The sequence below is a fragment of the Echinops telfairi genome, unplaced genomic scaffold, assembly GCF_000313985.2.
Source record: "Echinops telfairi isolate 266 unplaced genomic scaffold, ASM31398v2 ScPeMD7_7462;HRSCAF=8500, whole genome shotgun sequence".
NCBI classification, from domain to species: Eukaryota; Metazoa; Chordata; class Mammalia; order Afrosoricida; family Tenrecidae; genus Echinops; species Echinops telfairi.
Window position 1 is genome coordinate 2,724,788 of NW_022111362.1, and position 15,332 is coordinate 2,740,119.

Consider the following 15,332-nt stretch of genomic DNA (forward strand, 5'->3'; position numbering starts at 1 on the left):
TAAGGCCATGTCATTCAACTTTTGGCTTTTCACTACAGCCCACAATTGAAGGATTAACTTTACTTCATGATTTACCAAACAACTGCAACAACAACAAACTGGTATGCGTATAACCCTTACCTGGTGGGGTGGTCCTTGGCTGCTTTTGACTTCATTCTCTCCCATTTTGGTGGGGGGATGCTGGTTATAACCTGACAGGCCACACTCAGGGACCAAGAGGGACCAACTGCTGCTTTCAGACAACAGAGAGCCTGAGGTTACCCTTTGTGGAAGCTCTCACGGAACATGCTTGCCTTCCATGGCACATATCACCCCCACACTTGTCAAACATGTTTTCACAGTCCACACACTTCAGTGGGTGAATGTTGGAGTGCCTGCCCAGCCCCCACTTCCTTCTTTGGGCTTACCCTCCGCCTCAGCCTCTGCTGAAGTACAAGGCCATGGTGGCCAGTGTCCGGAGCTCCAAGGAGGGCCAGTAATTGGCAGCTGGGCTCCAGAATCAGATTCACAGCCCCAGAGCTTAAACATGAGGCGCAGGCTGGAAGCTGGGACTGTAGGGCAATTAGAACTATGATCAGGAAGATATTATGGGTCAGAGAAAACCCCACTTGGCACAGAAAAAAATCAGTCACTGCCGTTGTGTCCATTCTGACTCACGGTGGCCCTGAGGGGCAGGTGGAACTGTCCCTGGGGCTTTGTGTTGAATTGCTGAGCGCACAGCATAACCACTATACCACCAGGGCATCCTTTTGGCCCGGGAGGTGACCGACGGAACTCCCCTTTGGGTTGTGGAGCCTGGCTGGGGCTCTGGCCTTCATTTCTGAATGTCTTGGCCTGTTCCCTCTGGGATCTGAGTGTAGACGAACAGGTTTTTGTTCTTAAATACAGAAGAGTCCGTCAGGGATTTACCCGGAGAGACCCTCACAGTTGCACATTCTCCTCTGCCTAGGCCAGGCCCACCCTCTTCAGGGTCAGGCCTGCCGGATGGAGACAGGGGCCTGCATGCCAGTTAAGGAGGCAGCTGAATGACAGAACACCTCCTCTGTGAGGAGGCTTCTTGCAGGGCTCTTCCGCTTCAATACTCAGACCACTTGGCTGCTTTCTTTCTTGTGGGGTGTGGGTGAGTGTGTGAGTGTGTGTGTGTGTGTGTGGTGGAGGTGGTGGTTTAAAACAGAAACCTAGTGACTGCAACCACTTCTATGTCACAAAATAGTTAATCCACCACACCTTCATTTTTGTAAGTTTATTTAGAAAAAAATTAACATGGGCAAATGAGATACCTCAGTGTTACAACAGAGTATAGAAATGTCTAGCAATAGTCAAATAATTTGATCTTTAAATACAAAATAACCACATGAACACCTAATATACAGGTTTCATCTGAATACATATTTATTAGATAAATATTAAAGGTTGTCACATCCTCTAACTACATACAGCTTTGCAAGACTAGAAACCACAATTCATTTTCTGACCAGTTGAAGGTATGAAATGACTGCATTGTACGTCGCTGTACAAGGACGATGGTGTATTCTGAGTGATGTTAGACTGTACTCCTGTGGGTGTTGATGTATGCGTGAATCACCTGTGATCATGATATCAAAAATTATACAAAGTATGAATTTGGTTACAATTTTCTCTTGAAATCCCCATTCTTTCCATTGTTTTCCCCGTAGCACCCTAAAAATACACAGGTGGGAGGACTAGTACGCTGGAGGTAAAATAACACAAAGCGGAACAGAAAGTCCTTCCACACAGGCCCCGAGTATATTACATCGTGAGACACGCGCGGAGCCCTCACAAACGCCAACAAATGGGATCTATTTTCCACGTAAGATGGAATTCCAAGCTTCTTTTTTTTTCTTTTTTGTGGTTTTATAAAATAAAAACAATACACATTCCAAGGGAAATGAATGCATCTGTTAACATGTCTCTATTTCTCATTTACATATGTACACATGTCCCTTGTGTCACCGCTGCTGACACTGCCGTGTTTGGATGGGTCAGGTGGAGGCTCGTGGGGAACTGAGGTGCAGCTCTCGGGGAGTCGGGGGCGGGGGCAGTTAGGACTTCCACGAGGGAAGAATTATTAGACATTACTTAAAAGTAAATGGCTACAGAGACCATGATACAAAGGTAAAGCTTCAAACCAGGAAGATGGGAGTGATTGCCTGTACTTGGCCCTCCCCGCCTGCCTGCCACCCACCTGCTGTGGAGTGGCTGCTGCAATGTGCCCATGGCTCGGGTGATGCTGGTCGTGGCAAAGTGGCTTGCTGAGGCCTTGTTTTTGCTGAGGTTACTTATGGCTCCAATAGTTGTCCAAGAAGAGTTCGGGAAAGAGCTCTCCAGAGTCTGGCACTTCCCCTTCCTAAGGTTATCACCCGTCAGTCCGAGAGCTTTCGCCAGCCTGGGCCACACCTGTTTGCCTCCCGCCCCAGGCCCCAGCACCAAAACCACTGTGGAAGACGACATCCCCGAGCGTGGGCTGCAGGCACCTAGGTTCAGAGCCGGTTGGAAGGAAAAGTGTGTGCGTGCGTAACTTGCTGGTGGAGGCTTACATAAGAGGGGACCCCAGGAGCAGCCTTGGCTGCTAAGCCCACACTTTCTTGGGGGAAGTCCAGGGAGGTGCCCTGCAGGCTGGGATACAGCAGCATCATGGCTCCTCGCACTAGACCGTTGTGGACAGGTCAGTGAGTCATCTGGAGACACCTGGGTAAGAGCCAGAAAGGACGTCAGGATAAAGTACTAGGGTGGGAAACAGGAACTTCTTGGGAAGGCATCTGTTTAAGTCTGTCTGGGCTGTTTGGACAAAGCACGGCCAATGGCCAGCCCTTCCGGGACTAACGGGCACTAGGCAGGTGTGGCCAGATGCTACCTGGCATGGTTTTGTCCCCCCAGTCAAGTGGGGGCGAGTCTCCACAGTGGGCTGCTGGTCTTCCAACTCCGAGCACCGCTGCCCCTTCTTTGTCCCTTCAATTGCAGAAGTAGCCCTGATTGCTTTTGTGTACGTGTTGCTGTAGTTGTTTGCTTTTTTCGTTTTCTTTTTTAAAAAAGGACTCAGCTGTTGTTGAGTCAAGACATTTTAAAAACACCAGCAAAGGCTATAACCAGGTCGTGAAAATGTGGAGTATTATCAAAGACGATACTAAAATATTCACAAAGATATTTACAAAAGCGTTTCTGAAAACAAATGATTGGCATACCGAAAAACACACTGTTTGAAAAACATTAACAGGACAAAGGAAAAGAGGGGTTGGGGAGGGGAGGCAATTGTGGCTTTTCTACAGAAAACCTTGTGCCGTTTGTTCCGGAAGGGGGCTGGAAGTCGACACTTGGGATCAAGTCCACAGTGGAGTGCAGGGGGCCACCCCCCGCTGAGAGAAAGCGGAGAAAGCCACAGATGGGGACTAGAGACAGGGGGCAGGAGGGTGCAAGGCCCCCAGTAAGCAGCAGGGAAGTATGCAGAGGTACTACAGACATGAGCCAAAGACCAGGCAGCTCACATCACCACAGGGACCGTGGACAAGCCAGGAACACAATGGACACCCAGCAGGCTGGCCAGCCAGAGCCCAGGCAGTTGGATGGAGAGGTGTGTGAGGACATGAGACTGCTCTATTTCAGTGAGCCGGAGTGCGGCATGAGCTTGTGGGGACAGGGTCAGAGAAGGAATGACTGCTGGCAGCTGGGCACAACCACAAAGCCAGCCCGAGACACCCGGCTCTGCACGCAGGGCTCTCTCTCCCAATGTGCAGTGGATTGGGCTGAGCTGGGGACAGCCTTGAATACAGGCGCGGAGAGGCTGGAGGGATACATGTTGCTGGCCTGGGTGCTGGTGTCCACCTGGACCTGTCCCTCTGCGGCCTTTCTGGAGTCCCCATCTCACGGTCTGGCTGGACAGTGGGAAGTGAGTGTCCCGTGTAACAGTCTGGGAGAGGTGGATGGGGTCAGGAGGGAGAAAACCAAACACACAAAAGAAACAGTTTGCTGACTGTCCCAGTCCGACGGGCCTGCCTCCAGATGACGGAATCATCTTGAAGGTGGTGTTGTTGTTTAAAGGGAGTGGCTTGGAGCCAAGTTACTTCTTGGTTCTTTGCCTCCAGCACACACATTACACTCTCATCCCAGCCAAGGGCATGTCTGGGTTGGGCTCCCTCCCTGCTGCAAGCCTGGGGCCCGGCCTGTGTCTGGGCATCTCGGTGCCAGCCTGGCTTTCTCGCCTCTTGCTCACTGGTCCTGAGCAGGAATAGCATCCTCGCTCAACCGAGTCATCTTACCTTCTGCTCTCGGAGGGAGGGAGGCTGGCGTTTGCTGGGGGCATGGGCTCAGAGCTAGGGGTCCAAGTGACAACCCCCAGCCGCCGGGAGAGGTTCTTGTTCCCAGAGGCTTGTGCTTTTGGTGGTGTGTGGGCTGTTCTCACTGCCGCCAACGGTCACCGCTCCTCCAGGGTCAAAGTCAAGGTGGCCGGGACCTTGGGGACCTTCTTGCAGGCTCCATAGTCACCTGGCAGGAGGCTCGGGGCCAGGCAGCAAGGAGGCAGGGTTACGGTTCAGAGTGGAAGAGCTTAGGGCACTAGAAGGAGTTGTGACTTTGCAGAGGGGCCAGGACGTCGGCTTCACCTGTGTTCATTTCACGGGCCCTGCCTCGTCACGGTCTTCCTTGGGGACTGCTCCGGGCATGGGTGGCACCCAGGGCAACAGGTGAGGGTGAGATGGGGCTCAGCTTTCCTTGGTGCACCTGACACCCCCACCCCCCCATCCTGCCAGGGGTACCAGTGGAGGTCTCTCTTCCCCAGAACCCGAGGTTGCAGGTGGGGAGCGGTCCGAGCACACAGCTCCCTGGTACAAAGTGTGGGGACAGGCGGAGAAGGAGGCCAAGTGAAGGACTGGCCTGACAGAGGTGGCCTTCAGTTGTTCTCAAAGAGAGACAGAAGGTCGTCATTACTATTGCTTGGCAGGTCTGGGGGATCCAGGTATGAGAGGAGCTCATCAGGATTTGTGAGTTCTGGAAGGAGCTAGAAAATAAAAGCATAGAAGTACAGGTGAGGTGTTGGCAGAAGGGCCTGCCCTGTATGAGGACGCCTATGGCCTCCCTGGCCTGGACATTCCCCATCACCTGCCTCCTGGGGTCCGGCCCAAAGAACGGGAGCACGCAGGGCTGGACCGAGTCCGCTGGCTGGCCCCACGGGCACAGTCATTGGGCCTCTCTGGGGCCCACCCACTCTCACATCAGCCTGAGAGGAGGGCCCTCCCCGCGTCAGCTGAGACCTGAGCTGGATCTGCCTCTGTCAGGTATGGCCAAGAGCCTTCCCCACCCCAGTGTCTGGAAGGCCCCCCAGGAGTCAGGGGTCTCCTCCGGATCTGTGTGCTCTCCCGGGGGCGGGGGTGCACATGCTTCATGTGTAGCAAGGGGAGCAGGTGGGAAGGAAGAAGTTGAAGTCGCCACTAAGCGGGAAACCAGGAGGCCAAAACAGTTTCCTGCCTTCGCCCTGTCCAACGAATCCTAGCCCTGCGGGCCCTTTCCTTCTGAAGCCGACAGGCAACGTCGTCCTCGGTGGGAGGCAGAGCTGTCCCTATCCTCTACTGCAGGGAAGGCCTTGGTGCTCTTCTCGACCACGAATCCAGGGGATCACCAATGGGGAGAGCTGTGGGAGAAGCCGAGCGGGCTGCACAGCTGGGAGCGGACGGACGTGAAGGTGGAGTGGCCCAGGAGAGGAGTGGGAACAGGGCAAAGGCTGAGCGCAGGCCCTGGTTCCCAGGAATGAGGCGAGGGAGTACGTGTCGAGTCCCTTCCTGGCCAACCTTGTGCACCTACCCAAGCCTGACCTGAACCCCCCTCTAATCTCTCAGTGTCTGCTCACAGCTTTTTAGAACATTCAGGCCTCAAGGAAGGAGGCCCTTGAATCCCAGCTGCCTACTCCAACCTGCTGTTGCCCCCACGCCCCCACTCAACTTGTGACTCGGCCTCCCCATGGCCATGGCCCGAGGCAGATCTCACTGCCCCCTTTCAGCACCCACATGGGAGCCTGTGGAGTGAGCCGAAGCAGAAGGGCAAGCAGAAGCAGCAGGGCATGGACGACAGATGGACAAGAACACTGGAGGGAGACACACGCTAGAGACAGACAGGGGTGCCCTACCACCCCAGCCCTCCTCTGCCTGTGCTATGGACATGGACAGAAAGCTCAACTGGGGGGTAGGGGAGAAGGGAGGGGGAAGGAAGGACAACCCTCCTGGGTGGCCTCTGGAACCTCCGGCCAGGAGACTGTGGGAATGCCTGCGTAGAAGGAACTACGGAAGAACAAAACTAGGGGGCGGGACACAGTCAAGGGACCGGGGTGGGGGTGGGGGTGGGGGAACAGGGGCAGGAGAGTGAAGGGGGGACACTCACACTCGAACCCTGGGTGATGTTTCCCCCTCCAAGAGGCGTCCTTGGTCAGGAGCCAGGGGAGGCCAGCGAGTGCCCACTCAATGCCCCATGGGGAGGCTGCGGGACCTCTTGCCCTCACCGCCCACCCCGTCTCTTGAGCAGGTCCTGGTGCCAAGCCTAGCACCAGGTCAAGGCAAGTGGTGACCCCAACTTACATCCAGCGAAGGCTCCGGCATGTCGGATGCTCCCTGCGCTCCGGCCTGACCCTCTAAGGCTGAGGAAGGGTTAAAGGTCAGGTCGCTGTGTGGATGGTTGCTGGGAGCGGCCTGTGGTGGCTGCCGGGGTGGCTGGGAAGGAGGAGGAGGAGGAGGAGCCCCGCTGTGATGTAATGGAGGCCCTGCCTGGCTGCTGGGGTGTGGTACGTGCAAGCCTTGCTGTATGGAGGTATGGGGCTGCTCAGAGCTGCCAGCGTGGGGGATCTGTGGAGGACGAGAGAGCAGGAGAAAGGTGAGGTGACCAGGTATAGCGACAAGATGCCTGGAGAAAATGAAAACCAAACCAAACCAGGAATAAAGGAAATTCAAATAAATAAGTAAATAAATAAAACAAACTCAAAGCCACCCCTTTACAAAGCGGAATGTTTTCTTGCAGAGAAACAAGAACCGACCTCCCCAAAAACCATCCACAGGGAGGGTGGGTAAGGGAAAGCGGGGATGGGGGTGGGGAGGCTTTGACACAGGCACAGACAGGGAGAGCTGAGGCCAGGCCCCTCGGCGCCCACCCTGGACACCAGCACCCTGAGGCACAGGAGCGAGAGTGGGTGGAGAAGCCACAGTCAGGTCTCTGGGAGCAGGGAGGCGGTGCTACTAGCAGCGTGGTGCAGGCCCAAGTGCTGGGCGGCGGACATGACAGAGCACGGGGCAGACGTGCACTCAGGAGCAGGCTGCAGTCCCCAAACAGTCTGCTCCAGGCAGTAGCTCCCCCACCTCGGGTTTGGGGACGTGGGGACTCCCTGCTAGCATTTTCCTGGGGTGTGACTGGCCAGGCCTCCTGCCTAACAGGTGGGCTGAGGGTGAAACCAGGCCAAGGGGAAGGTCAGCCGAGAAGGGGCGGGTAGCTGAGTCCTGGGCAAGGGGGTTACCCTGCCCTGTCAGTGACAGGGCTTATCCGCAGGGTGGAAAGGAAGGAGGTTGCTCCGTGTCCCCCCACCTCAACGACATGGAGGACCCACGTGCAGGAGCACCATCAGGGGTCCTGGAGGAAGCTGGAGGCTTCCCTTGCAGGCGTATTAGGGATCGCCCCATTCAGGTGTGCCCATTTTAAAAGCGTGGGCAATGGAGGGCCTGCTGGGATGTGTGCTGCTGGCAGGCGGCAGAGAGCTTTCAGAGTTTGGCTCTCGTGAGTGAAAGGCCTAGCGGAAGGGTCTCAGTTCCGCCTCTCCGCTCTCTGAGACCCCACCATGGCCCTTGGTTGGAGGACTGACCTGGATGACAAAGTTACCCTTGCTTGTCTCTGCCCCCAGTGTCCTCTGGAAGACACGGCATAGGCTTGCACTTTCTCCCTTCGTGGATTTGGAAGCAGGGCCCCCGCCAAGCCAGAATCTCCTAAACTTGCTCTCTAATACCTCACCCTTCCTATTGCTCCTCAAAGCTGCTCCTCCGGCATGGCCCCTATGCACACACATGGCCCATGGACCCTCCTCAGAGGGCAAGGCCCCCATGACTTAGTGCCCTAAAAGCAGGGATAACTACCTGGCTCTGTGGCTTGTGACCCGCGGGGGCTTGTTGGGATGTGTATACAGGGAAGCTGGAGGACTGAGCCACCGGCTGTCCGTGCGGGGCCAGCTTGGGTCTCTGGCCCATGCCTGTGGGTAGGCTGTGGTGTTGTGGACAACCCCTCAGTGCCCACACTGAGGAAGCAGGGCAGACAGCACAGACAACTCTCAGATCTTCAGACACATCACTGGCATCCTCCCCTCGCCCAGTCCTTCTTGCTGAAGAGCCTCGTGGTCTGGAGGGCACGTGCCCGTTCTCCTGCTCACACAGCCACCAGCTGCCCGCTGGCACAAGAAGGCTGCAGGGTGGACTGGTGCCTCCTGGGCTTCTCCTGCCAGGCCCAGAGTAGCTGGTCAGCCAAGGGCCAGCCCGCATCTCATGGGCAGGGGAGTAGGGTTTATTTAGGTTCGCCCGACCCCTTCGTGTATATCATACTTTTGAGTCCAGCTCTCCTCTAGTGAGACTCTACAAAGGAGGATGGACAGGGATAATGAGCAAGTACCTTGGGGAGCTTGGAAGTTAACTCGCTGGAAGGGACCCCAGGAAGCGGGGGAGAACCTAGCATTCCCACTGCGACAGTCCAGGTGGGGACTAGTGAGGGGTCAGAGAGCTGGGGTGTGTGCTAGTGTGCTTGCTAGGCAATGGGGATCTCAGGCCTGGTGGCATGCCTGAGGCACTGGGGCAGGAGAGGCCCCCACAGGTTGAAATCCCTAAGGGGCCGAGAGTAAGTAACCTGTAAAAACTCAGTCAAACTCTCAGAACTCTCTTCAAAATGCTTGTGGTAAAATGGAGTCAAAAGAGAACAGGGTTTTTGGAAGCCCTTCATAATTCAGACTCTGTCTTTTGGAAACCTGTGGAAAGTTTACACAGCGCCGTATCCATGTCTCTGTGGTGCACATGCTGAGGCTGGGGAAGCCTGAGACACAGGGAGTCAGGGGACTATCCAACCACAGGCCCTACCATGGAGGGCAAGGAGGGCCTCAAGTGGAGCCTCTAGGCCCACCTTATCCCACTGCCAAGCATTAACAAGACCTGTGGCGCTCTCTTCTTGGGCTGATGTGGTTCAAGGGCCACTGTCAGGCCACCACCAACTGTCCCTCCTCCTCCTCCTCCTCTTAGGGAGAGACCCACAGCAAATTGATTGATGTTTTGTGTTATTTTGGCAGTTTTAGTCTAGGTTTATCCAGAATGTCAACTGTCCTCTCTCCACCCAGGCACTGCTGGAGCTCGTGCTCCTTTAGGACAAGGCCTGCCCTCCAACCTCAGTGGAGCCCTCTGTAGATGCTGACTCATGTCACCAGTCAAGCCACTTCCCACTGGGGATCCGTGGGTAGGGAGACCTCTAGATGGCCCAGGATGTGTTTGACGGAACAAGACAGTCATACTCAAGATGAGGAGGCTTCTCATCCATGCCTCTGTTTCAACAAGTGTGACAACCTGAACATTCACTGCCCAGGTGGTAGGATGTGGATGTGCAGGGCGGGTCCCACGTGAGAGAGGCAGAGATGTGCACAGGCCTCAGTCAGACCCGCTTACTTCCTTCTAAGCCCCCAGGCTTGATTATGAAGCCTCCCTTTCGACTAGACTATTCCCCAGGGGAGCCCTGTGCCCCGTCGGCTCCAGGAGGAGGCTGGCTCAGGTGAAAGGGTGAGAGAGGTTGGGTGGTTGGACTGGTGGAGGAAGTACTCACAGTTTCCTGCATCGGGTGGCTGAGGGGCTTCTCAAGGGTGGCCATGTTGTTGGGCATGTCCGGAGGGTGGGAGAGCTGGGGGGGCCCATGCATGAAGTCATTCATGGTTGTCCCACCAGGGTTCCCGTGGGGGAAGTCAAAGTTGCCATGGCCCTGGTAGTTGTTGCCTGGGGGCGGGGTGAGAAGGAGTGGTCACCCAGGAGGAAGGAGGTGTGAAGAGGGGTTACAGCAATAGCTGAGTGTTTTTGTTCTTAACTCCAGGGTGGTGCTGCTGGGGGTTGGGGGGTAGGGGGTGGACGACAGGAAGTGCCTTCAGGATCTGCTGAGCAGCTCTCCCAGATCCTCCCCCATTGCCCCATGGGGCCTCAATTCCCGCTGGGAAGACCATAGCCAAAGCGGGCCATTAGAACCGGCCTATGTCCACAAAGAAAGTGGAATCGGGTCTAGATGATACTGGGAGACGTCAGCATCATGCCTCTCTGGTCTCCACCAGGTGGCTAAGCAAGAAGTCAGGGGCCCAGCAGGCTATCTGACCCAGAGTCCTGAAACCTAGGCTAGGCCCTGTGTGAGAGCGGGGCTGGTACTTCCTAGGAGGTCTGGTAGAAGGAGGGCAGGAAGGGCCAGTGATAGGGACCCTCTGGGGCAGGTGGCCAAAGGCGAGAGCTGTAAGAGCCAGGGCCCTGTCCCTGCGTGGGTGGGCGAGGACAGGGGCAGAGACAGTGCGTATGATACTGGGGATGGCTAAAAGCCCTGGCCTTGTGGTTTCTATTAGCAGCTGGGGGAGGTGGCGACTGTGCACCAAGCACAGCAGGCTCTGATGCGCAGATTTGGTACCAGCCACGTCCTCGGTTAAGCAGCTGTCCCTGTGGGCTCCTGGGGTTGTGAGGAGGCTGAGGCCGCGTGGAGCGGCACGAGGCTGGCTCTTGGCATGGCTCTCCACTCACACCTGCTTGGGTGCTAGCCAATAAGGTAGGACCAAGTCAGGAGGACAAAGAAGGGAGGTGTGGGTGTCTGCAGGGGCCACTGCATCCCCAGGCCTGGGGACTTGGGGACAGTTTTTGAGGCTGTGTTGTATCTGCCTCTTCATACCAGGTACCCCTGTAGTCCCAGGGCTCTTTGGGGACTTGGGGCTGCCCTACCCCTGACCTTGCCCCAGTCCAGCAGCACCCACCTTGGCTACTGTAGTCACTGGAGCTGGAACCCCCAGGCGGGGGCGGGAGTGGGTAGGGAGCTGGGCCGGGGCCCAGGGCCGCGATCATCTCCATGACATTCGGCATAATCATCTGGCTGGGGCTCATCGTCTTGAACCGCTTGGAGGGGATGCTGTCAGGGTCGTCCTTGATGTGCAGGTCTGACTTGATGGGCACCGGCCGCCAGCTGCACGTGGGGTCGATGGTGACCTCTTCAAACTCAGAGCTGCAGGGCAAGAGGGGCGGTAGGGGCACCTTTAGACACAGGATGCTCCCACATGGTAGCCACCCAGGCTCCCCTCTCCCCCATCCTCGTTCATGAAACCTCATGGAAGGCAGAAGCGTGACATGCATGTTCCCATCTCTGAGAGTCAGGGAGACTGAGATTAAGGAAGCATGCAGCTGGGCAGGAATGGGGGCATCTGGCCCCAAGGCCTCCCATCCGCTGCGGGACACTGTGACAGGCCCTATCAGTTGAGGGTAGACTCATCTCCAGGCCCGAAAGTTAGAGGGGTAAGGACTGTGGGTAGTTCATCTGCCTACTTTGTGGGGCGGGGGGCTGTCTACATGCCACCCCCCTATTTTCAATACAGGCCAGCATTCCACCCCCATCCCACACGTAACCTTTCTCAGGGAGCCCGTCCACTTACTGTTGGATGGCGTTCAGGATTCCCCACATGTACTGATCCACCTCCAGGCCCTCCAGCAAAGCGGTTTTACTGGAAAAGGAGAAGGAAGGGCTTGGCCTTTGCTCCTGAGCTTAGGGGTATCCCTGCCCCCCGCTAGATGCCAACAAGCCCTGGCTCTAGGCACTCTAGAGCCTGTCCATCTGAGCCTCTGGGCGTGTTTTGGCAGCAGCTGGGCCTCCCCTTTACTGTGAGGGACAGTGTTACTCACTTGCACACAGGACACCGCCAGGTCCCTCGCTCGCAGTTCAGCTGCAGGTATGACTCCAGATCAAAGCACTGTGCAGCCAGGGCGAGAGACAGACAGACAGACAAATGAAGGCCAGGGCCGTCCAGAAACGATCGGAATCCAGTGACTTCCTGCCTCCCGACCCCCAGCCCCCGGCGAGGCAGCAACTCTCAGTGGCAGTCACTCTGGGGACTGGGAGCAGTGTGGCCTCAGGCGCCCTGTCTAGCTCAGCCACCAGAATCCCTCTCTTCCCAACATCACCATTCCTCCCATCCCCCTGAGGAAAGGAGGCTCCCCCCCACTACCATGTACTTGGGGACCAACGGCCCGGCCCAGGGAGAGCCTCCAGAAGTGTGAATGAGGGTGCAAGGAGAGCCCCAGTGGGGAGGGAGGTCTCTCTAGAGAGGAGGGTGAGAGGCCAGCCCTGCAGGACGGAACCAGGGAGAGAGGGTCCAGGAGAGACCTGCAGAGGAAGAAGGACCTGGGCCACAGCAGGAAGGCCGGCACCCCGTTTCCTGCCCTAGCTAGCTGTGTGTGCTGGCTCCCATCTAGTAGCTGGCACTTGTCAGGCCAAGGATGGTCTAACCACTTTCTAGAGCCCTTAAGAATCTATGAGATTGTTAGGTTTTTTGGTGCCAACATAGCACCTGTAAGAAGATATGGGGGGAGTCTAGCTTGTCAATCAGGTCACAGCCTGATGGGGCCTCCATGTGGGCATGGCCTTCTCAGAAAGAAGATCCTGGGAATTTCCTCTCTCTCTCCTTTCACCTTCCTGTTGCCACAGGAGACCTGGGCCAGCCCTGTGATGCATCCATGCCATTGATTCCACAAGACTTTGCACCCACTGGCCTGTCATCTTGCTGCATTCTGCATCATTGCATGTGGCTGCATGAGTCTGAAGAGGGATTTATGGACTGGTACGGGACTCATGGACTTGATTTGCACTGGGCTGGGATGTTTGCTTGATATAAAGCTCTCTTTTACACATATATGAGTGTCACCGGATTTGTTTCTCTAGTCAGCCTGGCCTAAGAGAATCTAGTACTGAGCATGTTCAGAGCATAAAGAAATGGGTGCAATGAGCGAAGAAGCAAGAGACCTCAGAACTGATCCCCCAGTGCCTATGAGGCTACCCACGGGCCCCCATCAGACTACACAGGCTGCTCTGGGTGGCTCACCTGGACGTGCTTGCAATCGTGGCCTCGGGCGGGCAGCTGGATGCGCCGGAACGTGATGGGGCACTTCAGAGACACCTTGATGGCCGTCTGCTCCACGCCGTCCTCCCCATTCAGGGTCGTATTGCCCGATGAAGCAGCCACACTGCTGAAATTCCTCTTGACTAGGGGTGGAGGCACAGAGAGGTGAGGGCAGGCCAGCAGAGGGCCTCCTAGCTCTGGGGACCCCACGCTCCCTGCAGTGGCCCCTGTGCTGCCTGCCTCACACCCACACGGCTGCTGCTTGCATGCCTGACCTGCTCTGCATTGGGCAATCGACCCTTCCGTGTGGGGGTGCGGGGTGGGGACCTGGGCTTGTGCTCCGGCCCACTCACTTTTTGTGATGCAGTGCTCGGCAGGCAGGAGGCGCTTCTTGAGGAGCCCTTGTAGCACGGATCGGACGGAGGGCCGGTGAACCAGCTGGAGCACGAACAGGTGGGACTGCAAGAGAGAGTGGCCACTCACCTCTGCCCTGTGGTCCCCCGAGGCCCCACGCCCCACAGCCAGGCCACTTGAGAGGGTACTTGGGCCTGGGAGAACCTTAAAGGCTGAGGTCACCATTCTGGACAACTAACTGCTTGAATATGACAACACAGGACTTTGACATTGAATCACCCCTCTGTTGAGTTGACAGACACACGGTACCAGGTGTGGAGCCCTCTGTGTCCCCACCAGGAGTCCTCTGTCTGCCCTTCCGGCCAGATGTCTTTGTCCTATCTCTAGTCCACCTTCCACGAAGCCTTCCAGGTCTGGCACACCCACGTGTGCCCACACCCAACAGCTGTGGCATTTGTGTTCATGTACAGGGTCAGAAGTCACCACTTCACCTGTGTTCCCCAGCAGAATGGGGCCACAGCCAGCCAGGCCCTGACCCCTGGACAAGATACCACCCCTTCTCGAAGCTACAGATCCAGGGCCCCCACATGAGTATGTGATATGCTGGGCTGGGTGAAGAAGGGGCAGGAAACTGCAGGTGGGGTAGAAGTGGGCCTGGGCACTGGGCAGTCCGTCTACGCAAATTTCTCAAGCAGAAAGCAAGCTGTGAGGGCCACATGGAGGAGTCAAGTACAGTGTGTGCATGGAGGAGAACAGAGGCAGCAGGGGGAGGGGACAGGCCAGGTCCGATGATCAGGGCACCGAAGTGGGTGTGAATGTTCGTCCTTGCTCTCCTCCACAAGCCCAGTGAGTGATATTTCTAAGAGGTCACCTGGCCGCTGGCTGAGGTATGGCAGTGGGGAATGGAGGTTCACCAATGGCAAGAACGGAGGCCAGCCTGTGCAAGGGCCTCTCGGCACTGTACTCACACAGCAGCAGGCCGTGACGGTGATCTGGATCGTGTTCCGGCCCGGCTGGCACACGTGCTTGAGGTGCAGGGGCTTGTGGGAGGTCTTGTTGTCGCCGCGCTCGATGGTGAGGGGCGTGGCGTTCACGCTGACCTGCACGGAGGCAGGCCAGTTGGTGTTCATCTGCCGGTCCTCGTGGTGGTAGCATTTGAACTGCAGTTCCAAGTCAGACCTATAGGGGAAGGTGAGGCTAAATCGGTGCTCTGAGCAGGCTGCCTACAGACCAATCAGTGGGGCCCGCCCATGACCCCCAGTCAGACCACATACCTCGGGAGGGCCTCACCTGAGGGCTCTCGGACTGGCTATAGCTATTCCCTCAGCCTGCCCAAGTTCTCCTCTCTCCCGCTGACTGTCCACCCTAGGCACTCACTGCCACCGGCTCACACTCACAATGGCCTTTCACGGGGTTTCTGAGGCCGTAAACGTTGACAGGAGCAGACAACTCCATTTAGCTCCATCAGAGCAGCTGAAAGGTCTGAACCACCAGCCCAACGCTTAGCTGGAGTGCCACCAGGGTGTCCCCTACCCCGTATCTTATCAAAAGACAAGCCAACAATTCACATTCTTCCTTTACATTCTCTTAGGCACAGCCCACAACCCACAGCTTAGGTGCTACTTAGCCTAGCTCCTCCCTCAGCTGTGGTGGGAGAGGCAAAGGGGAAGTGGAGCAGCCCCTCCTATCTGTGACCTGTTTGTCCAGGCAGAGAGAGTAGAGAGTGGAACAAAAGGGCAGAGGCCAATCTGACTGGCTAGTCTCCAGACTCCTACGGAAGGCCCTCGAGGAGCCAGTGGTAGTCATACCTCATGGGGGGGCCGGTGCGTGCGTGTGTGTGCATGTGTGT

General features: G+C 56.6%; 1 protein-coding gene across 5 annotated transcripts in view; it reads right to left on the minus strand.

Moving 5' to 3' along the window:
• Nucleotides 1-1,228: 1,228 nt before the first annotated feature.
• The window catches only part of ZMIZ1 (zinc finger MIZ-type containing 1), a 256,585-nt gene continuing 242,481 nt past the window's right edge, over nucleotides 1,229-15,332 (minus strand). For 4 of the 5 annotated variants that reach the window (XM_045283537.1, XM_004715301.2, XM_045283536.1 and 1 more), the window contains 9 exons: nucleotides 14,452-14,662; nucleotides 13,483-13,588; nucleotides 13,112-13,272; nucleotides 11,916-11,983; nucleotides 11,669-11,737; nucleotides 11,000-11,244; nucleotides 9,829-9,995; nucleotides 6,579-6,842; nucleotides 1,229-5,011 (listed from right to left, as the gene is read on the minus strand). In XM_045283537.1, the coding sequence (XP_045139472.1) occupies nucleotides 4,904-5,011; nucleotides 6,579-6,842; nucleotides 9,829-9,995; nucleotides 11,000-11,244; nucleotides 11,669-11,737; nucleotides 11,916-11,983; nucleotides 13,112-13,272; nucleotides 13,483-13,588; nucleotides 14,452-14,662 (1,399 nt within the window). In that variant the 3' untranslated portion in view covers nucleotides 1,229-4,903. The remainder of the gene's footprint in view (nucleotides 5,012-6,578; nucleotides 6,843-9,828; nucleotides 9,996-10,999; nucleotides 11,245-11,668; nucleotides 11,738-11,915; nucleotides 11,984-13,111; nucleotides 13,273-13,482; nucleotides 13,589-14,451; nucleotides 14,663-15,332) is intronic. The other variant, XM_045283539.1, reaches the window with a different exon arrangement.